At 45.9% G+C, this 24,089-nt stretch overlaps 1 protein-coding gene across 1 annotated transcript in view; it reads right to left on the reverse strand.

Annotated features, from left to right (window-relative positions):
• Positions 1-24,089, reverse strand: part of CFAP53 (cilia and flagella associated protein 53) — a 37,851-nt gene that overhangs the window by 8,305 nt on the left and 5,457 nt on the right. Inside the window, exons 2-5 of the mRNA XM_004702983.2 lie at positions 18,273-18,502; positions 15,276-15,449; positions 10,475-10,778; positions 6,694-6,912 (exon numbers count right to left, since the gene is read on the reverse strand). Of these exons, the coding sequence (XP_004703040.1) occupies positions 6,694-6,912; positions 10,475-10,778; positions 15,276-15,449; positions 18,273-18,502 (927 nt within the window). The remainder of the gene's footprint in view (positions 1-6,693; positions 6,913-10,474; positions 10,779-15,275; positions 15,450-18,272; positions 18,503-24,089) is intronic.

A 24,089-nucleotide genomic window follows, 5' to 3' on the forward strand; every position in this document is an offset into this window, starting at 1 on the left:
GTGGTTTCAAATTGCTGACCTTGGGTAAGCACATAACCTAACACATAACCCACGATGTCACCAGGGCTCTATAGTAATCCAATAGTGACCGTAACAATGAGAATTGGCCATTGCAAAGTGGTGTGCCTTTGCTATTACAAGCCACTGTATTTGAATTTGGAATACTACAGTTTGTACAGGGCGGCTTCATAACTATGCATAGTATATAAGCCATCTTTCTTACCAGGGGACTGCCGGAACTATTAACTCAGACAGCGCTAATAAGCACTAATGTTAATATGGTTAACATTGATTTCTCAATACAGTAAAAGAGGGGGAAACTAACTGGAAAACATATCCCTATAATCTTCCATTTGAATTTAAAATATCAATATAAACTAATGACTTTCCTCTTTAGGGGAAAGGGAAAAGATTCTGTAATTCTATCTAAAAGCAGTAGTGACTCAGTAGTAATCTAACACCGAAGACTCGGGTTTTAGTTTTTATTAAAGTCATTTCCACCCAAAAAGAACAAGGAATCCTTGGGGAAATGACTAAGTCCAACTCTGAGACAGGAACTGTAGTAGATTAACCTGCAGGGGCGTAGAAAGCTGCGGGGAGGAGAGAATGGTAAGAGAGTGTATACAGATGAACCCTTTAGTCATATATATATATGACAAGGATGAGTCCTGTTTTTGATCATTTTTTGAGGGCTCTTACAATGCTTATTACAATCCATACATCAATTGTATCAGGTATATTTGCTGTAAACCCTACCCTCTCTGGCTGTGGGGAGGGTCCTGCTGGGGAAAGGGCTGTCTTTTGATGTCAGTGAGACAGTGAGGGTAGGGTGTCCCGTGAGTCGATCTCCTTTGAGGTATAAGAGATCAAGGCCAACTGGCAAAGAGAAAATGAAGTGGCGAGATGCCAGACCTATGAAGACTGCCCAGGTGCAGAGGCTCACACAAGGTCAGACCCATCCTGCAGAGCCAGAGGAGAGAGAAAGCCCTCCCCTAGGTTCCACACCCTGAATTCAGACGTCAATCCTCCCAAATTTCTATTTGATTAAGTCACCCACTTGTGGTATGTCTGTTATAGAAGCACTGGATAACTAAGACAACAATGGAAGGAAATACTGTTAAATCCTACATTCAATAAGGTATCTATCTATATATACACTATATATACTCGAGGATAAGCCAAGTTTTTTCAGCACATTTTTAATGCTGTTTTTGTGGTAAAAGTAGGTGCCTCGGCTGATATTCAGGTCAGCTTATACTCGAGTATATACGGTAATCTATAAAGAACTCATAACTCAGTAATAAAAAGCCTCCAATCCAGCCTTAAAATGGGCAAAGGATTTCACTAGACATTCTCCAAGAATAACGTGTGGTAAACTGAGGAACTGGATGAGCGTGTAACACAGCTGGATCATCCATGCAGTTACGGGTCTGGAAAGCCAGCTCTGGTGGGGGAAGACTCACGGTTATGAGATATACGTAAGTAAATCTTAATACACATTCCCATGACTGGACACAGTCCCTCCAATAACCCCCCGCCCCCCCCATGAAGGAGCTACCATGTAACATGAATCATTGCTGTGTCTGGCTACTTCGCAACACCTAAAGGTTTTCTGCAGATAAAAGCAATCAGGTGCTATAGCCAACCCACCATAATAAATGTAGCATCCCCCTGGGGCAGGCTCAGGGGGGGTTGAAGTCAACTAGCACTAGATCAAGACACTGACTCATCTTATTGCTTCCTCATCTTATGTTACCTGCTTATGATATTACCTATTGATTATGTCTGATGTTAGCTGTATGACGTACATGCCTTATGAAAGATCTATAATCCCCACTATATAGACCCATTGGAATTTACATTCCCACTCTCAGTCCTAACATGGGACAAGGAACCCATGTGCCCCGCTGTCTGTCTGTCTAATATTTTCTACAATCATGAAGTCGCTCCTGAGGACCCATTTGAGTGTTGGGGACTCCCTCACCCCAACAGATATGCAAAGGGTTAATAAGCACATGAAAAGATGCCCCCATGCTATTAGTCATTGGCAGAGGGAGGGAGACAGTCAAAGCCACACCAAGACACACTTCACCCCCGTAGGAAGACTAGAATCTCAAAGGGAGTACATGTTGCTTGCTAAGCAGGACGGGGTAGCAATGGGGACTGATGATGGTTCGTAACATGTCCCTTTCACTGTTTCACAGAGAGAGCCCTCTGCTCTGTCGGGATCCCAATTAGACTGGTGACTATCTGTCGGTTCTTTCGTGGGGCTTATCTCCACGAGATAGGCAACCTCATGGAGACAAGACTGCGGGGCTTGGGAGGGGAGGAGGCAGAGGGAGGGGAGCGGTGAGCCAATAACGTCTGGTATGGGGGAATAGTAAGGGTTCTAGAATTGATGGCGAGGAGGATATAGCTTTTCTGGGCATGTTTGATCAAACTAATTGTATCTGAGAGAATTACAAAGAGGTGACCGATGAGTAAACATGATAGTGGGACAGGATGGGGGGAAAAGAGGAAAGAAGAATACATGTATATACATGTAAATATATACATTTATGTGGCTCTGTTTATTTATGTATATCTATGCAATTGGAACAAGGAAGCAGAAGGACTTTGGACCTCTACTTAAATCTTACCTCAGCATGAGAATGGTTTGCTCTTATAATGTGGCATTGTATGATACTCACCTTCCTGTCACAATTGCTTTAGACAAAATGGGTGGATAAGCAAATGTGGTAAGAAAGCTGATGGTGCCAGGCTATTAAAAGATATAGCTTCTGGGGTCTTAAAGGCTTGAAGATAAACAAGTGGCCATCTAGAAGAGAAGCAACAAAGCCCACACAGAAGAATCACACCAGCCTGTGTGATCATGAGGTGTCAACGGGAAGAGGTATCAGAAATTCAAAAGCAAGCAACCAAATTGGTGTGATGGGCGTGGATGTAGTGGAGACCCAAAACCCACCTGAAAGATAATTGGACAGTCCCTCTCAGAAGGGCCACATGGAAGGGATGATACATCTAGGGTGTGGTATAACACTGATGAAGCATAACTATCCTCTGGTTATTTAATATTTCCTCCCCTTACTATCATGGTCTTTATTTGTTTTACCATATTAATCATGTTAGATTTGCATATGTTCACTTGTATATTTAAAATCATTTGGTACGTGAAAGCCAAGATAGATAACCCTTCACAAACAGTAACAGGAGTAATGGTTCCCTGAGGGTACAGGAAGTGGGCAGGGGAGCATAGGGAGCTGATAGCACTGGTGACAGTATAACCCCACTCGATGGGATGAACAACAGAATTGTATGTGAATGGATATACTGGCTGTGTAAGATATGAGAAAACAAATAAGGGTTCCTGGGAGGGTAGAGAGGGGTGGGAGGGCCTAAAGGGGAGTTGATATCAAGAAGAAAGAAAATGTTTTGAAACTGATTTTGATAGCTATTGTACAACACTGCTTGAAGAGAGGGAACTATGGAATGTTATATCTGTAAGAGCTCCCAACAAAAGGATTAAAAAGAAAATACATTTTTAAAAAGAGCAATGATGGTGAGGATGTGGAGAAATCAGAATTCTCACATACTGTGAGAGAAGGTGAAACAGTTCAGCCATTTGGACAAACAGTGTGAACATTCCTTAAAAGCTTAAGCATACAGCTACCATGTGCCATATCCCATTCCTAGGTATATACTCGGGAGAAATAAGAGCATAGGCCTACACAAAACATACATGAATATTTATAGCAGCATTACTGGTGCCAGTCGAAAGGAAAAACTAATCAAAATAAACATCAACTGACCAATGGACTAACAAAAAGTAGTAGATAGGCAAACAATGGAATGAAATACTGATACAGGCTACAAAATGGATGGGCCTTGAAAACATGATGTCAATGAGAGGTTTCACAACGACCATGTGTTATATGATCTCATTCATTTGAAATCCAGAATTGGCAAATCTATATTGATAGAAAGTAAATTAGCGGCTGCTTAGGGCAGAGAGTGTGGTACCGTAATTACTTAATAGGCCCGTTTAGCTATGCATAGCCTCAAAACTCCCACAATTACTGGAAAGGATTATGCAAGTAAGATGTTTGTAGGCCCACCAAAAGGATTGGACAGCCTGACGAGAATGCAAATAACACTCGTGTATGCGGTACCAGCCCCCAAAATCGAACGGGTCCAAGTGGTGGTTGTGTAATTGAGTGGTTAAATTAAAGAGAGATCAGACAAGATAAAGCATGTGAGTGCTCACCTCCTGGATGGCCATGATCTCAGCAGTCAGGTCCATGCAGACAGAGAATATATTTCCAACCAAGGCTTATAGAGACTTAGGGGACATGCAAGCCCCCTAATTACATCATAACAGGAAGAGGTTGTACCATAGGCATATGTGCAACAGTAAGGACCAAGCTAGGGGTGCACACTCAATAGGAAGGGGAAGGCACTAGCAGTTTACATGTGACAAGATGGGCAGACTCTAAAATCAAGATGGCAGTCTACCTTTAGTCCTCCACTATCCTTATCAGAAGGGAGTGGGACCCACCTAGGGTGGGACAGACTACAGGGTCTGATTGCTCTAGATGGCTGATAACCCTCAGACAGATAACCTTTAAGCAGTTGTGGTAGTTGCATAATCTGGTGTCAATTGGAGAGGATTAAGAGTGAAGGGGTGGAGTTTGGCCTGTCAATCAAGATATAACCAATGAGGCCTCTGTGTGGGCATGGCCTTCTCCTGAGAATTCTGGGAACTCCTGGATTTCTTCCTGGGAGGTGGGAGACACTTCTCTCTCTCTCTGCTCACTTCCTGAGAGACACTGTACTGACAAGACACACAGCACTACATTGATAGACCCCATGCCCTGGGAACTGGAGAACCCACATAGAGACCCCTGCCAGTGCTGAGATGCTTCTACCACCACTGGATCTACAAGACTTTGCACCCACTGACCTGTGATTGTCCTGCATTCAGTGTCACTGCATGTGTTCCGTGAGTCTGAAGAGGACTTTATAGATTGGTATCAGACATATGGGCTAATATCGGACTTCTGGGCTTGGACTGGACTGGGCTGGGATGTTTTCTCAATATTCAACACTCTTGTATATAAAGCTCTTTCTTATACACATAAGAGTGTGTCCATGAATTGGTTTCTCTAGTCTACCCGGACTAACACAGCGGTTGGCCTTCAAGTGTATAGCCATTGACCATGTGTTAACAGGCAGCATCTTAGGTTTGGCATATAATATGGGGGGACAGCCTGGGAATAACCTTTCTGTATCCCACACTCATGGAACTCCTGCAGAAGTGGGGCTATGCAAACTGCCATTCCTGTGTCATTTACTTGGCCCATAGAATCCTGCAATATTGAACCCAAGGCTTGAGTTGTTTCTTCAGTTCTCTGAGCTTGAGAAATGCTGAGCATGCTCCTTCCTCTGGTTTCCTAACCCCAGGTCTGCACGTGTTTCATTATAACACTTTGCCTTCCCAAGCACCCTTTGGAATGAACTTCATCATTTCTTCCACTCACTTTAGCTTCTCTACCTTCTAGAGCAAGTGTCAAGTCTCTGTTGGCATCAGTTTTTGTCTTTTCTCTCTTTGTTGTCTTTTAAGTGACGTTTTCCCTTCTTCACGTAGGAGGCCCTTGATGTCATCCCACAAGTTACCCGGTGCACTGTCATTCGTGTTCAATGTGTCCACACCACTCCACAATTTAAAGGTTTTTTTTCAAAAGAACTGCTGTCACATGCAGCAACCTGGATGAATCCTCAGGAGCTGTGCAGAGTGCAAAAATGCCATTCTGAAAAAGTGATATACTGTGTGACTCCATTTATAGAGCATTCTTGAAAGGACATTATAGAAATAGAAAACACAGGAGCCAGTGTCTAGTTAGGAGAGGAAGAGGACAGGATGGAGTGGGTGTGGCTATGAGAGGGCACTGTGAGGAGTCCTTGTGGTGATGAAAATGAGATGGCATGTCCTGTATCTCGACTGTCTCCACGCCAATATTCTGGTTGTACTGTGGACTACAGGCTTGCAAAGTGTTACCACAGGGAGAAACAGACGGAATATAAGCTACATGGGATTCCTCTGTCTTACTTCTGACAGTTGCATGTGGATCTATAATTACCTTAAAGAGGATAAGTATTTTAAGAAAGCTTTCATAGGGGAAGCACAACACTCTTTTAGCATCCCATATAAACCCCAAGGCAGCACAGCTGACTGGAGTAAAACGCTCCTTCTACACCCTTTGCCTGATCAACGCTTACATATCTCTTTCTAGATTCAATTCAAATGCCACGGCCCCAAAGGTGTCTCCCCAACATCCAGGCATTCTGAATCGCTCCCTGTGGTGTGACCCACTGTGCTGTTACAGTGTTGGCACCGGCCAGTTTAGGGAATAGCAGAGCATCAGAATCGCCTGGGGGAGCTTCTGTCTTAACAAGCCCTGGCAGGACTGGTGAGGAGGTGAGGAGACTCTGCGCCGGGGGTGAAGTCCATGCACTCTACACCTGGTCACCTCCCAGAGGATGCTGATGCTACAGGTTGCTGGGCTGTTGTCACGGCCCCAGCTCACTCTGCCTGCAGCTGTCTCCCACGAGGCATCTTGGACAGCACCAAATACCTGCCTTACTCTTTTTTTTTTTCCTTCTGCCAAGTGAATTTTTTTTTCTTCTTTCGCTTACCTTCTTTTGCTTCTTTTTCTCAACCTCTCCCTGTAAGTCTTGAAGGGCCCTTTGCATGAGCTTCATGTTCAAGTCCTGCTCTGCTCTCTCCTCCTGCTGAATATGGCCCACCTTCTCCTGCACGGCTTTCTGCAGAAAGTTCCTTATCTCCCGCCTTGACTCCAGTTTCTTTAGTTTCTCCTGCTCATTCTCAAGTTTCGCCTCCGCAGTATCGATTTCCTGAGGCAGAACCATAATGAATGAAGATCAGGCCTCAGGACAAGTAGATAAAACAAGTAGTTTAAACTATCTCATTTAAGAGATCAGAAAAAAGTTGCTCGCACACACACACACACACAAGCTGGATTTAGAGAGGTTATTAAGACAGATTCATAAATCTTGACTTTATTGCAAAGTCAGTGATTAAGGCTTTGTGGAAACGGTTCTCTTGCTTGTGTGTGTTTGTTTTGATAAAGTCATTAATACTTGTGAGTTCAAAAATGCAGAAAAGTGCAAAGAGGAATCACCTTTAGTCCCTGTCCCCATTACCTCCCACTACTCTCAACACTTGGGGGTACTGGCCTCCCAGATTTTATAAGAGTTTAAAATTGGAAATGTGCACTTGAGCGAAATCTACAGCATTGAATGTTATGCCTGTCTTTTCTTTAAGAATACGCCACCACTCCTTCCATTTTGTTTTCTTTCTGACCCTCCTGGCTAGCTTAATTCCTTGGCCAACTAGGCAGCGTCAACTGGGGCACCAAGACTCCTGGATATTGTGGGCTTGGTGGGAAATATGAGTCGGGTGTAAGACAAGTATTAAACCTCCCAGGGGCAGCTGAGCCCTGGTGGGTGCAGCATGCTTTCCCAGTCAGGGGATCAGATGGCTCAGGCCCAGTGAGACTGGGACACACTCCCCCATGGGACTTGGTTTCACTGAGATGCAGCATAGCCGTGATGACTGTGATTGCTGGCTGTGAGAGGGAAGTGACCTGCTAGCTTTTTGCATTAGTGCCCTGGGGCAGTAAGTCTTCCTTGTGGTCTAACTGACCAAAGTGAGATCCTACAGGTGAGAGTGTGCTTCAGTATTTAAGGAAAAGCAATGGGGATCGAACATGAGAGCAGGTGCCGTTCACAGGCTGTGCGTATTCAAAGTGGTAGGGCCGTAGCCCTGGCTGATGACAGCAGCTCATCTAACTCACTACTACTGAGTGGATTCTGACTCAGCAACCCTGCAGGATAAGAGCAGAGCTGCTCCATTGGGATTTTGAGGCTATAACTCTTTCAGGAAACAGAAAGCCTCATCTTTCTCTTGTGGAGCTGCTGGTAGGTTTGAACTGCTCACCTTGAAGTTTGCAGCCCAATACGTAGCCCACTATACTAGCAGGGCTCCTTACAGTAGGGCTGATTACAACCACGAATCTGAAATGAGTGGGGCATGGGGTGGGGGAGAACTGTTCAAAGCAGGGGCCTATGTTCTTGATTTGGCCAGGACAGTTCTGATTTCATACCTGCTATGAGTCAGAATCAAATTGATGACATCGAGTGTGCTTTGGTGCTGACCGGATGAGTTAAGTCATAGAAAAAAAACCCAAAACGCTACTCTCAAATCAATTCTGACTCACAGTGACAGTATGTGACAGAGTAGAACTACTCCAAGGCTTTTTCTGAAATGGAATCTTTACAGTAGCAGATATAGTCATTTTCCCAAGGAGAGGCTGGTGGGTTTGAACTTCTGTCATATCCGAGGTTAGCAGTCCAACTCTTAACCCACAAAGCCAACAGGGCTCACCTCTTTAACTTTCAAATGTGCCCCGGTGTGAGTGATGAATTAAACAGCCACTGTCCCTAAAAGAGAAGCTCCTGGAATGCAGGTCGTTGTGCTGCTAACCACGAGGTCAGCAGTTCAAAACCATCAGCCTCTCTTTGGGGGAAAGAGGAGGATTTCTACTCCCATGTGGTAGTTATGTAATCTGGGGCCAATTTGAGGATTAGGAGTGTAGGGGTGGAGTCTAGCCTGTCAATCAGGATATAGCCAATGAGGCCTCGGTGTGGGCATGGCCTTCTTCTGAGTATTCTGGGAACTCCTGTAATTCCTCCCTGGAGGAGGGAGACACACACACTGTCTCTCTGTTCACTCCCTTGGAGACTCTACTGACAAGGCTCATTCCCTGCAAGGCATTTCTGACAAGAAGCCACATGAAGCTACCCTGATGCAGACAGAAACCTCAGAGCTGGAGGAACCACGTGGAGACCCCTGCCAGCACTGAGATACTTACAACGCCATTGGATCCACAAGACTTACCACCCACTGGCCTGTGATCTTCCTGCATTCGGTGTCATAGCAGGTGTTTCATGAGTCTGAAGAAGACTTTATAGATTGGTATCAGACATATGGGTTAATATCGGACTTATGGGCTTGATCTAGACTGGGCTGGGATGTTTTCTCAATATTCAATTGCTCTTGCATATAAAACTCTTTCTGATACACATATGAGTCTCCCTGGATTTGTTTCTCTAGTCCACCCAGCCTACCACATTATCCTGTAAAGAGTTACAGTCTCAGAAACTCAAAGGGAGCAGTCCTACCCTATTGCTATGAGTCGGAATGGATGGATGGCAGTGGGAGTTCAGACTTCTAAAAGAAGGGGTCCTGGTGGCCCAATGATGTCAGCACTCAGCCAATCACCAGAAGGTAACGTTTCATACCCTCCAGCCAGTCACTGGCAGAAAAATGAGAGTCTGTACCAGGCCAGGTGGCAGCCTTGGAAAGGCTAGGGGTCGGGCCTGCGCTGAGTCAGAATTGGCTCAGCAGCCATGGGTTTGGTTTATTCCCACAAGAAGGCATCCTGGGGCCACACCAGTTCAGCACCCATTGCTACCCTCCCCACCCCCACTGGCTCTGTGGGAGAAAAGAGCTGGTGACTGGACTGGGCAGGAGCAGCTCGGGGAAAGGGACAATCAGAGGACTGTGATCGGTGTGGCTCAGTCACACATATAGAAACTGTTGAGTTGATCTATGGTATGCTGTCTCTATTTTAAACAGCAACAAAAGTAAATATGTCCCTGAAGACAAGGGAACAGCCGAGAGAAGACACCACCAGGTTGTCACATGGGGCTGCTCCCATCAAAATTCGACTTGATTGGAAAGGGCGGCACTTACACGGGCCAAGTGCAGGAAGGTTAGGGGAGTGGGAGGGATGAAACTGGAAATCCAGAGTGGAAGTGGGATCTTGATGTGGATGCGTGGGGCCTGCCATCAGGGAGCGGTAACAAAATGTGTGCCGATCGCTGATGGAAAATGGATCTGCTCTGTAAATAAACCTTCGCTCACTTAACGAGACATTAAAAAAAAAAAAGTCGTGGCACCTAACCAGCCCCACTCCCGAGAAAGAAGGGGCTCTCTACTCCCCTCAAGAGTCAGTCTGGGAAACCCACAGGGGCAGTCCTGTCCTGCAGGGTCACTCTGAGTCTGAATTGATGGTGGCCTTGAGAACCACCACCCCTCAAACAGACTTATCAGCCAGCAGTCCAGGTTTGGGTCCTGATTTAAAAATAAAATAATTTAGGCAATGATGGAAATTTGACGCTGAGTTTTGATGAGAAAAAGAACCTGCCCCGTCCACCCCACGCCTAATAAATGCGTTGTTTAAAGAACGTCCTTAGGCGGGCAGTTATTGAGGCGTGTGCTTAGAGGTACTCTGGGGGGCAGGGGGAGTGGGGGTGGAAAGGATGATGAGAAATCAAGCCTGGGGGGTGCTGTCAGGCGTGGAAACGCGGGGTGGGGAGCGGGGAGGCCCACCACTTGGCGCGCCTCCTCCTCCTGGAGCCGCCGCTCCGCCTGCCGCCGCGCCTGCAGGGCGCTGATCTGCGCGTGGAGCCCCAGGCGCGTGCTGTCCACCCGCTCCCTCTGCCGCTGCGCCTCCTGCGCCGCGCGCTGCTCCTTGGCCAGCCGGTCCTCCTCCCAGAGCCTGGCGAACATCTGCTCCTCCCGCAGCTCCCGCCGCCGCCTCTCCTGGTTAAAAGCCACCTGCGCTTGCCGCTCCTCACACACCTTCTTCTGGTGGCGACTGAGCAACTGCAGGCGGAGCTCTTCGCAGCTCTCCCTGGAAGGGCAGGGACCTGAACTCAGCAGAAGGCCAACAAAGAAAAAAGAAAGAAAAGGCAAACCCAGGCTTCCCGGAGACACGGCTCGTTGGACACAGATCTGCTCATCACCCGCGGTTGCCAGGTGCAAAGCCTGAGCAGAGGAGAGGGAGCTTCCCGCCCTCCTTTGCGGTTTCCTGTGGCACCTTGGGTCAAGAGCTCACCCTCTGTGAGCCGGTTTCCTTGCCAAGGCCTGTCAAGGTTCTGGTGGAGATCAGAGAACGTCCGGCCGAGTAAATCTTGGTAAATAATAACCACACTGCCATCGAGTGGATTCTGATGCGGAGGGGCCCTAGAGGTCGGGGTAGATCACCCCCACAGGACTGCCAAGGGGCCCTGGTGATGGAGTTGGGTGATGCATCAGGCGACCTTGCTGCTAAATGCAAGATCAATGGTTTGAAACCACCAAGTGCTCCGTGGGAGAAAGATAAGGCTCTTTACAATCCCATGAGGAGTTACTGTCTCAGAAACCCACCGGAGCACTTCTGCCCTGTCCCACGGGGCCGCCAGGAGTCAGAATTGACAACTCATAGCTGTGAGTTGATTTTTGCTAGTTTGGGGTTGGTTGGTTTGCTTGTTTTTCCTGAGAAATATTTATGAAGCGGACCACCACATCTTTCTCCCTGGAGTGGCTGCACACCTTGGTTGGGAACCAGGAGCCTTAACCACTGCACCCACACGCTCCTTTGAGAGCTAATAAAACTTGAAAACCAGATTTACTGCCACCAAGTTGATTCTGACTCATCGGGACCCTATAGGACTGGATAGGCCCATCTGAGTTTCTGAGACTGTAACTCGTACAGCAGGGGAAAGCCTCATCTTTCTCCCAAGGAGCGGGCTGGTGGTTTCGAAGTGCCGGCCACATGGAATGCAATCCAATGCATGACCAATCTGCCACCAGGGCTCCTGCTAGAGGTTCGGTAAATGGTAACTATTATTCTTCCTAACGCCTGGCAACCACTGCTCGCTTATCTAGTTCTAGAAGTTGGCCATTTAGAGAGTAGGTGGACATGAAATCATGGAATCTGTGCTCTTCGGAGATGGTCCCTTTGTTGTGCCCTCAAGGACCACCCAACTTGGGAGTATCAATAGTTCTCCCCTTCTGTTCCATGCTGAGCAATATTCCATGCTGTGCATATGCCAGTTTGTTTAAACCATACACGTATGGAAGGGCATTTGGAGTGCTTCTAGTTTGGGGGTGATCAGATCTAAATCAGGGCTCATCATTTGGGTACAGGTTTTTGTGTGAACCTACATTTTCATTTCTCTCGAGCATTTGTCACATGTCACTATAGCAGCTGGGACACGGGTGCCTGGTATGGATTTTATTTGAAAACAAGCAGAGAAGTGCTTAGATTTGTCATGCTGAAGCACATTTATTTTATTGCCAGGTTGCCCCCGAATTTGGCTTTCTTCCAATCATTCCACCCACCTTTTAATGTCTCTTCATGCTTCCTGGTAACAGTGAGCCCCCCTAAATCACCAGTCCCCAAGGCTGAGCACCCAGGTCGGTCATTAGGGTGCAGGAAGGAGGTTGCGGGGTGCAAGGGGGCATGGGGTCCATTCGACTCAGTGCAGAACTGCTCCATGGCTCATCTAGGCTGTCATCTGGGGTGGGGGGGCGGCCAGTGGGGAGGAAATATTTGATGTTTATTTTTTATCTCACCCCCTTTCAATTTTAATTTTGATAATATTTCATAATGTACAGGCTATGGTAGAATGGCAGAGATTTCAAGAAGGATCATATTGCTGGACAGGTACTTTGCCTTTTTTTTTTTTTTTTACTGAGAGGGTTTTATGATGCACAAGACTTGAAGACCTGGTGAAAATCCTCGACACGGGCACCCTCGTCCAGGGCTAGTTCACTGAGGTCCCCTTGGAGGTCTCCTTGGTCACGCCCAAACCAAAATACACGGTTGCTGAGTTGCTTTCGACTCCTAAGGACCCAGGAGGACAGAACGGAGCCGCCTCATCAAGGTCCCCGAGCTGTAAATCCGGAGGGAGGCGGACTGCCACGTCGTTTCCCCAGAAGCAGTTGGAGGCTGGAAACTTTCCGTTTGCTCTCTAGCACTTCAACCACTGCGTCACCAGGAGCCCTCTTTGGTTGTGCATGTGGGGTCCATTCCCACCGAGTCCTTAATCCCCTTATAAAATGTCGGGGACCCATTCCTCTTTCTTCTGCTTCCGTTCACTCACCGCCACGATGTCCATGCCGATGTGCAGCAACCTACAGGACAAGGTGGAACTGCCCCTAGGAGCTTCCGAGATGACAACTGTTGACGGAACAGCTGGGCCTTGAGGATCGCAGCCCTATGTGTGACTACTACATCGCCAGGGGCCCCGTTTCCTCCAAAGTCATAATAATGCACCCAAAGCAAGCCCGTGGCTTTCCGGTGTGTTCTGACCCGTGGCTACCCCATGGTGGAGAAGAACTGCCCCCTGGGGTTTCAAGCCTGTGATCCCACAGCCACATCTTTCTTCCACGGGGCAGCTGGTGAGTGTGAGTTGCTGACCTTTCAGGTAAGCAGCTGGTAGCTCAACCACAGAGGATCCCCCTTGGGTACTTCAACACAGATTTTCAGGGCATCAGGTTGAAATCAGGTGTCCCAGGAAGGCACAATCAGGAAAAGCACTGATGGAGACAACCAGGGATTGGTCGGAACTTGCTGAAGACCAGGGATCTGAAACCAATTGGAAGGTCACCATAGGCCTGGGGGTTGGGTTGGCCTCTCTCTAGAGAAGCAAAAAGGCGTTACAACCCTGGTGATCAGGAACCAAGGATAACAGCAGGCAAGGATGAAGAACCAGGACCCTAGCACAGGTCCTGCAGGGGTAGGTGGGGACCACAGCAGTAGGAGAGGAGAGCCCAACTCTACCCAAAACTCTCTGGGACAGGGTTCGCAAGTCACTCCCCGGACAGAGCAAGACTGGAAGTTGAGTCTCAGATTCAGGAGCAGAATCCCCCTTGGTCCTGTCCTTCTAATTGGTAGGCAAGCCCAGAACACGAGATCGAGCATGGCACTTGAAGCATTTGCATGCTCCAAAACATGTCCAATTACTACAGCTTCAACATCCACCTACTTATACCCTTGATGATGCTTAGATTTTTATGTCAACTTAATGGTGCTTGTGTGGAGGTAGGGGCGGAGCCTATCTTGTCAATCAGGTGGTAACCTGGTGATGCCTCTGGGGGTGTGGCCTTTTTATAAGAGAGACCGCATGTCTGGCTGTGGGGTTGACAGCTCATGCGGCCTGCTGGCCCTGGGAGCTGTGGTGCCCTGCCACGTTCCTGCGGACCTTGGATCCACAGGACACTGTGCCCACTGGCCTGTGATCTTCCAGCATCCCACTTTGTGGGATACAGAAAGGTTTTTCCCCAGGTTGTCCCCCATATTGTATGTCTAGCCTAGGAAGCTGCTTGCTAGCAAAGGGGAGGTCAGCCATCAGAGGGTATCAGCCATCTAGGGCAATCAGACTCTATTGTCTCTCCCACCATACATGGGATAAGGATAGTGGATTGTTTCCCTGAAGGAGAGTCCAGAAACAAGGTCAAGCCAACTCAAGGATGACCAAAGTTAGTCTGCCATCTTGAATCTAGGATCCACCCATCTTGTCACATGTCCCTCCCCGTCCTACGCGTGTACCCCCTAATTCATCCCCTTCCTGTCACTGCATGCCTATTGGACAGCCCCTTCCTGTGACGGAGGTGGTTACCTGTAATCAGGGGGGGCTTGCACACCCCTAAGTTAAGGTGACCAGACGTCCCGCTTTTGGCGTTTTTTAAAGTCCCGATTTTTGGAAAGAATGCATGACAAGCTAGGGTATACGGTATTTGGCTGCCATGTGGCTATTTCACCAGGACATGAGTTTTATCAATGGTGTCCCGCTTTTGTCCCACTTTACCAATGTTAAAATCTGGTCACCTTACCCTAAGTGTATATAAGCCTTGATTTAGAAATATACCCGCTCTCTCTCCTCCTCTCTTCTCCCACCTCCACGGGACCACCAAGAGGGGCTGAGGTGAGCATGCTACCAGGAAATGTGCCTGACTCCTTTATTGTACTGTCTCTCCTATCCCTCCTACTCTCTATGCCTTGACTATGATCTTTATATATCATTGCCGTTCACCTGCGTCTACGGACCCCGTGGTTGTCAGAGGCTGGTTTCCTCTGGTACTGCTTTTCCTTTCTGCTTCATCCAGCAACACCTGTGTGTGTCTGGAGCCGACGCTGGCTTAGCATCAGACCTAAGGCCTTGACTGGACTCTCCTGGGGGGCTTTTTGATATGAACTTCTCTCTTGAGAGAAAGCGTTTTCTTATACATAATGTATCCCTGGTTTTGTTTCTCTAGAAAGCGCAGACGAACACACACCCCTTGAGGAGATCAGTCACTATAAATCAGCATTTTAAATTCATTTTAGACCACCTATCAGATTCTGTGTTTCTGACTTCATTACCTGAACTGCTGGTCAAGCTTCTCAGCCACAAACTTCTCTTTCTCTTTCTCTTTCTGCTCTTTCAACAGTCTGGTTTGCTCTCTCATTCTCTCTGTTTTCACCTCGAGGGTTTCCTCTTTCGATTGCATTTCCATCGCATATGCATTCTCTTCACAGGCCAGAAGTTCTCGGAGCCTGCAGCAGAAAGAGGACGAGAACTAGAACCCTGACGCCACGGGCTCCAGTTCACTAGCTGGCTTTGATTCTGTCTGATTCCCCCTCCGATAAAGTTCACGAGGAGGAGGAGATGCAATTCTGTTCCACATAAAATAAGACAAGTTGCCATCGGGAACTCAGTCCACAAAGACCACGTTCTACATCCTACTTTGTTGAGTAGTGTCGGGGGATCTGAAATTTTGTGATCATCTACCTAAAACGCCCATCAGTGGGGGAGATGGTGACCCCAGCGAGGGTGCGAACACCCAGAGCAACGCTGTGCAGTGTTAAAGGGCAGGGATGAATCTGTGGGACATGGTGCAGCCCGGATAACCCCCAGGACTTTATGCACAGTGAAATTAGTCAATCACAAAAAGAAAAATAATGCACGAGACCGCTGTTATAAAAAGTCAAGAAAGGATATTCAGACCCTCTCCCTCCCCCGAAAAAATTCTAGATTGGTTACCAGGGGTAGAAGGAAAAGGAAGTTAAGTCTTTGCCTCAAGGGCAGACATGTGTTAAATGGGGTAAAAGGGAAGGGAGTGTAGAGCCAGTGGAAGGGTGGCAAAAAATGATGGGGGGAGAGGAAGACACTGGGAGGAGTGCATGAGATAAGGGCAACAGTGGTAAATCCTGTGATGTACACCACCCTGCAGCAACTACGAAATATAAGTCGATGTGTACATAGACAGACTGGATGAGTACAGGAGGGTGGGAATACACACACACACACACACACACACACACGCACGCACACACACACAGGATTGACATGTGTATTTACCTTTGCTGCAAATATGTCCATGAATGTCGTGGAACTCCTGGGACAAAGTTATGGGAACTTCTTAGCATTACCAAACACCTTGAGGAGATGAGCCACAGGACCTGGGGGCTCAGGGTCATAGCCTTAGGGGACCCTAATGTCAGCTGGCACAACATGGCTCTTAGACGGTGTGCTCCATCCTACTTTGGTGAGTAGCCACTGGGGTCTTAAAGCATGAGAGCAGCCATCTAAAGTGCCACCATCCAGCTCTTATTGGGAAGGAAGACAACTGATAAAAATCCAAGACATGTAGAAGCAATTAATTAGTTCCATGGCCCGAGGGCCCATGCAAACATCAGTCTTCATGACCCTGAGACCAGAAGAACTAGATGGTGCCCGGCTACCACTTCCCCAAAGGGATCGCATTAGGAGTTCCAGGATGGAGTGGAAGAAAAATGTAAGCCCAAACTGAAAATCATAAAAATGACCGGGCTTACTGGTGGGTTAGAGCCTGGTGAGAACCCCAAGACGATGTGTGGCCCTTAGCCACCCTTCAGGTCTGGAACTGAACAGTTCCCCCGAGCTCAATTTTTAAGCCAAACACTCAACTATAATCAGTGATAGTTGACAAGGGGCCCTGGCAGCATAGTGGCTACGAGTTGGGCTGCTAATTAACTGCAAGCAGTTTGAAATCACCAGCCTTTCTACTCCCATTAAGAATTCCAGCCTCCCAGAACTGATGAGCCCACAGAAACAATAAGCAGAATAAGGGTTCCTGGGGAGTATGGCTGCTGATATCAAGGAGCTCAAGAAGGAAGAAAATGTTTGAAACTGATTGTTGCAGTAATTGTGTGATTCTACTTGAGGTGAGTGACTGGAATGGTATGCTATCTGTGAGAGCTCCTAATAACAAGGCTTTAGGGGTGGGGGTGGGGTGGTTATAAAACGAGCATTACAGTCTCAGAAACTCCTTGGGGCCATTGCACCCTGTCCTATAGAGTTGCTATGAGTTGGCATCAACTCGATGGCAGTGAGTTTGGTTGGGGTTTTTATCGTCTCTCAGGGGAGCAATGACACTAGGGAGGCTAGAATAATCAACCATTTGAGATGAAAAGGACAGCGCTGACCTGAGGGCGGTGCTCAGAAGAGTCCATAAGGCGGAGGAGGAATGGGAACAGGAAGGACAAGCGGTCTAACTCAGGGGAGTGCAATCAAGGAGAGGAAACAAATGAGGAGAATTGTTGAATGTAAAACCGGTGATCTGTGTGCCCCATAAGCCTTCTTCATTCAATTCATGGTAAAGAGGGTTTTTTGTTGTTGTTGTTTTAAAGCAACAAAGAAGTACTTAAGAAAGAAAGTGACTAGCTGTCGTTGAAAGCAATGATGAGACTGATTTTAGCCATACATACTTTTATAAGATCATCTAAAAATAAGTGAAGTGTATAGATTTAATTGAACAGAATATGAACCAATGGCTACTTAAGTTTGCCAACAGAACACGAGTACAAATACTAAGCAATAGCTATTTATTTGGTATGCGCCACTGAGGGTCTAACAGTAGCATTCTTGCCACTGCGGGTCTAGCAGTAGCATTCTTGCCACTGAGGGTCTAGCAGTAGCATTCTTGCCTTTTACGTGGGCCACCTGGGTTCGGTTCCTGGACAAGACCCCACCACCTATCTGTCACGTAGCTGTGATGCTGAGCAGGTTTCAGGAACACTAATAGCTAAGATGGACCAGGAAGAAAGTCTAACAATCTACTTCTGAAGATCAGCCAATGAAAACCTAATGGGACCCAATGGTCCAACCCACAATTGACCAAGGGGATGGCGCAGGCAGGGGCAGGCGGGCATGAGGTCACCACAAGTCAGTTGGGAGCTGACGTGTTGGCAGCTGAAACCAACACTAATTTGGTAGGAATGCCTAGCTCAGCCATGACTCCTCCTAGAGAAATTTGCTTGACCTTGGAAGGGTGCATCTCAACTGGTGGCTTTGGGGCCTCTTTCAACAGTCTGGGGCATCAGGGTTTTGAGTCTTACTTATTCCGCCGTGCTTCCGTGTTGACAACACACTCTTGCATGGCATCCTTGATTCTGGCCCGCACATGGCTGTTGAAAACCTTGCGGTCATTGTGATGGTTCCACTCAGCTTTCAAGCAGTTCTGCTCAGTTGTCTTCAGGGAAGTGAGGACTGCCTGATGCTCTGCATGGCTCTGTCGAATTTTCTCCAGACGTCGGTCAAGCCCTTGGCGTCTGGGTGGCTTGGCTCTCTGAAAATGAAAAGAAAAAAAAAAAAGGAATCGCAAACCACAAATCAATTGTATCTTTTCAGCTCATCATGACCTCTGCCAATACTCATTAAGTAAAGCAGAGGTCTACTGGATCCTGACCTTGAACTTGTCACCTTCAAGCTAAATACTGTTTCTCAGGTGTAGACAACATAAGAGCCATCATCAAAATACTTTCAGGCAAAGGAGATACTATCTAAGTACGTAGTACATGGGGGTGTCTAAGATTTTGTGGGAAATTCCCTTATCTTGTAAGTCCATTTTTCCATGAACTTTTTGAAGCCCCATTCATGTGTGCATATATACACAAATGTGTGTGCATATCTGTATACACACACACCTCCAAATCAAACCACTGCCATTGAATCGACTCCAACTCACAGCATCCCTGTAAGTCAGGGTAGAACTGCCCCAAAGGTTCCCACGGCTATGAACACGGAAGCACATTGAGACAGCTCGCTCCAGCCAAGTGGCTAGTGGGTTTGAAGGGTTTGACCTTTTAGTTACCAGGCAAGTACTTTAACCATGGCCCCATCAGGGTGTGTATCTATGTATGTGTATATGTGTACTCTATATTATGTATGTAATATCTTTTGTATATGTGCATAATATAGACAAACATGCACATATATTATTGATAGGGGCTGTCAAATCTCTTTTTTTAACTCATAGTGACCCGTGTACAACAGAATGCAAACCCCGCCCGGTCCTGTGGCATCCCCACAATTGTTATGCTTGAACCCAATGTTTCAGCCCCCGTGTCACTCAAGGGTCTTCCTCTGTTTCGCTGCCTTTCTACTTGACCAAGCGTGACGTCATTTCCAGAGATTGGTCTCTCCTAATAGCATGTCCAAATTATATGAGATAATCTTACCCTTCTTGTTTCTTCTAAGGAGAATTCTGGCTGTACTTCTTCCAAGACAGACTTGTTTGTCTGTAGATGGCACCTTCAGTATTCTTTGCCAGCACCAGAATTCAGATGCATCGGTTCATCTTCCACCTCCCTTATTCCACGCCCAACTAACGCATGCAGAAGAGGCGACTGAAGATACCATGGCTTGTAATGTACTTTCCAAGTGCACCGTAGTACTCAAAGGGACATCCTTGCCCATCAACACTTTAGTACGTCTTTTGATCTCTTACCTGCTGCTTCCATGAGCACTGACCGGAGCTCTAACCATGTTGAAATCCTTGACATCTTCAATCTTTTCTCCATTTACCATCGTTTTATCTATTGGTCCAGTTGTGGGAACTTTGGTTTTCTTTACTTTGAATTGTAGTCTATACAGAAGGCTGGAATCCTTGATCTTCATCAGCAAGTACTTTTAAGCCCTGCTTACTTTCATCAAGTAGGGTTGTGTCATCTGCATACTGCAGATTGTTAATAAGCCTTCCTCCAATCCTGGTGCCTCTTTAGTTTTCATGTAGAACACCTACTCGCATAATTACAGATTGAATAAGTATAGTGAAATGATACAACCTTGATACACACCTTTCCTGATTTTATACTACTCATTATTCCCTCGTTCTATTTGAACGACTGCCTCTTGGCCCGGGTACAAGTTTTACATAAGCACAATGGAGTATTCTGGAATTCTCATTCTTCTCAATGCTGTCCATGGTTTGTTATAATCCATACAGTCAAATATCTTTGCATTATCAATAAAACACAAGTAAACATTCTGATATGTGCTACTCTGAGCCAAACAATGCTTCCTTTGATGTTAGCAGTGGTATCTCTCATTATACAGCCTCTTCTGAATCTGGCTTGAATTTGTCTGCTCCCTGGCAGTGTACTGCTGCAACCATTGCTGAATGATCTTCAGCAAAATTTTACTTGCATGTGATATTCGATTGTATAATTTGAGCATTCTACTGGGCCACCTTTCTTTGAAATGGATACAATTAAGGATCTCTTTCAATCAGTTAGGTAGGTAGCTGTCTTCCAAATGTCCTAGCATAGATGAGTGAGCGTTTCCAGCTTACTGAAACATTTCCATTGGTGTTACATCAATTCCTGCTGCTGGAAGCTGCACTGAGTACTGCTTGAACTCTTTCCTTCAGTGCAATTGGTCCTTGCTCTATGCTGCCTTCTGAAATAGTGGAATGTGGACTAGTTCCTTTTCAGGCAGGGACTGAGTGTATTCCTTCTATCTTCTTTTGATGACTCCTACATCATTCAATATTTTGCCCCCACAAGATATTTCGATATTACAACACAAAGCTTGGATTTTCCCCCTCAGTTTTTTCAGTTTGAGATATGCTGAGCATGCTCTTGCTTTTTGGTTTTCTAACTCCAGGTCTGCATGTTTCATTATTCATCCTCTACTTGGTCTTTTTGAGCTGTCCTGTGACATTTTCTGTTCAGCTCTTTACCTCATCACTTCTTACAGTTGTTTTAGCTATTCTTCAGACAAGAGTAAGTTTGAGTCTTTGCTGACATACACCTTGATATTTGTATGATGTTCTTGATAATCACACAGCTTGTCATACCATCTGTCATTAGTGGTCAGTGAGTCAAATCTATTATTGAGATAGGCTCTCTTGGACTCATTTTAATTTTCTTCAACTTCAACTTGAACTTACATATGAGTAGTTGATGGTCTGTCTGTTCCAGTCAGCCTCTAGCCTAATTTTTGCTGTTGACATTGAGCTTCTCCAGTGTCTCTTCCCACAGCCAGAGTCAATTTGATTCCTGTGTATCCCACCTGGTGAAGTTGATGTGTATAATCACTGTTTGGACTGTTGAACATGGTATTGGCAATGCATACATTGTTTGTCTTACAAAATTCTATCATGCACTCTCCAGTGTCATTTCTGTCACTATGGTCAGATTTTCCAACTACTGTCCCTTCCTCTGGAGCCCTGGTGGTGTAGTGGTCACACATTGGGCAACTAATCACAAGGTTGGCAGTGCAAAACCAACAGCCATTCAGTGGGAGAAAGATAAGGTTGTCTACTTCCATAAAAAGTTACAGTCTTAGAAACCCACAGTGGCAGTTCTAGTCTGTCCTATAGGATGATGATGAGTCAGAATTGACTCAATGGGAGTGATTTCTCACAGTGAATCCCTTCCAGTTCCCAACTTTCAAATTCCAATGAACAATAATTATCATCACATCTCGATTGCATGTTTGGTCAATTTCAGACTGAAGACATTGGCAGAGTTCTTCAAGTTCTTCATCACTAGTTTTAGTGGTTGACACATAAATTTGAATAGTAGTTGTATTGACTGGATTTCCTTGCAAGTGTATAGATATTAATTTATCATGACCAGCATAGTACTTCAAGATGGTACTGGCAGATAAGCCCCTCAGGTTGAAAGACACTTAAAATACAACTGGAAAGTGCTGTCTTCTTAAGGTAGAGTCAACGTCAATGATGCTTCATTTTGCTGATGTGGACCACTTACAGTGAGAAGCGAGCATCCATTAGTAATCAGAACATGGAATGTATAAAGTAGGAATTGAGGAAGACTGGAAGTGATCAAAAATGAAATGGAACACATGAAGATCAATAGCCTAGGTATTAGTGAGCTGAAATGGATAGGCATTCAGCATTTTGAATCCAACAATCAAATGGTCTACTGTGCTGGGAACAGAAAATCGAGGAGGCACAGTATGGAGTTCAACATTTTAAAAAGTATGTCAAGAGCTCTGCTGAGATGCAAAGCTTTCAGTGAAAGGTTAAGGCCCATGCACCTACAAGGAAGACCAGCTAAAATGACAGCTATTCAAATTCATGCATCAACCATCAATGCCAAGATGAAGTCATTGAAGATGTTTGCACCATGCCATGGTCTGAAATGGATGGGACATGCCATCGAGATTTATTAATAACTCCTGGAAACCAGAACGCAAAAGTTGGAAACAAAGCAGAGGGATCGGCAGTTGGAAAATAAAGCCTTAGTGATGGATAAACACTACCAAAGATTACATAATAGGATTCTTATTAATCAGAAATACATTTCTTTCCCAACAGCATAATTGATGACTACGTGTTGACCTCCCTCTGTAATAAAAGCTACATTTTTGGAAGCAGACAATAAGTAAAACAACGCACCAGCTCATAGGCGAGTTCAAGTCAAGAAGGAGACCATAGAGATGCTCAAAAGCATTCATCAAGACAAAGCCAGAGACCAACTGCTCATGTATAAGTTAAAGTTGAAGCTGAAAAAATTCAAAGCAAATCTCCAAGGGCCAGATTACAACCTTGACTACATCCCCCCTGGATTTAAAGACCATTGCACAGATAGATCTGACACCCCAAACCACAGTGATGAAAACCCAGAATAACTGTGGGATGGCATAAAGGTCATCATATCCTAAAAATCCTTAAAATGATGGGAAGGAAGTAAAATACCAAAGCAGATGTCATAAGAGACTCTGAAACTCGTGCTTAGACACAGATGGAAAAATCCAACAAAAGGAACGATGACGTAAGCTAGCTGAACAGCAGCTTTCAAAGGATGGCTTGAGAAGAAGACAAGGTGAAATACTTGGATAAAAGGTGATGAAGACCTGGAGTCCGGAAAGTAAAAGGAAGGCACACGATCGGCATTTCTCATGCCAAGAGAACAGGAAACCCAAGCCTGACGGATGTAGCAATACTGGAAGAGTCTGTGGGGTTAAAGGCTCACTGATGCAGGCATCGAGAGAAGACAAAGGCACATATAGCACCACAGTGCTAATAAGAACTGGTCAGCATTCGACCACTTCAAAAGGTAGCACACGATCAAGTACAGCTGGTATCAAAGGAAAACATTCAAATTTCACAAAAGGCACCAGAGAAAAACAAGTCTCCAGAAACGGGTGAGACAGCAATCGAGATGCTTCAACCAACAAATGCAACGCTGAAAACATTTGCTTGTATTTATCAAGGAGTTTAGAAGACAGCTACCTACCTGATCCATGAACTGAAAGAAACCCATAGCTCTGTCTATCTATTCCAATGAAAGGTGATAAAGAGCAATGTAGAAATTATTACATATCAGTAATGTCCCGTGCTAGCAAAATTCTGAAGATAATCTTTCAGTGGCTGCAGCTCTACATGGACAAAGAACTGTCAAAAGCCCCATCTGGATTCATGAAGATACATGTCATGAGAGACTCACTGCTATTATTTGACGGATCTTAGTAAAAAGGCAGAGTACTGGAAAGATGTTAACCCGCGTTTTATCAATCAGGTCTTGGCTGTGTTCAGCTGTGTGGATCATAACAAATTACGAATAACATTGCCAAGAGTGGGAGATTTCAGAACACTTCATTGTGCTCATTTGGAACCTGCACCTAGATCAAGAGGAAGTCATTTAAAAAGAACCAGGGGCTACTGGGTGGTTCAAAGTTGGAAAAACCGGTGGCAGGGTTGCACCTTTTCTCCCCACGTAACCAGTCTGTATGCTGAACAAGTGATCCGAGAACCAGGCTCTATGAAGAAGAGGAGGCACCAGGATTGGAGGAAAACTCATTAACCGCGTATGGCACACAGAAGACACAACGTGCTTGTCAAGAGTGAAGATGGCTTGAAGCACTTAGCGCTTGAAGATCAAAGCCGTCAACCTTCGATGTGA

The sequence above is a fragment of the Echinops telfairi genome, unplaced genomic scaffold, assembly GCF_000313985.2.
Source record: "Echinops telfairi isolate 266 unplaced genomic scaffold, ASM31398v2 ScPeMD7_7400;HRSCAF=8409, whole genome shotgun sequence".
Lineage (NCBI taxonomy): Eukaryota > Metazoa > Chordata > Mammalia > Afrosoricida > Tenrecidae > Echinops > Echinops telfairi.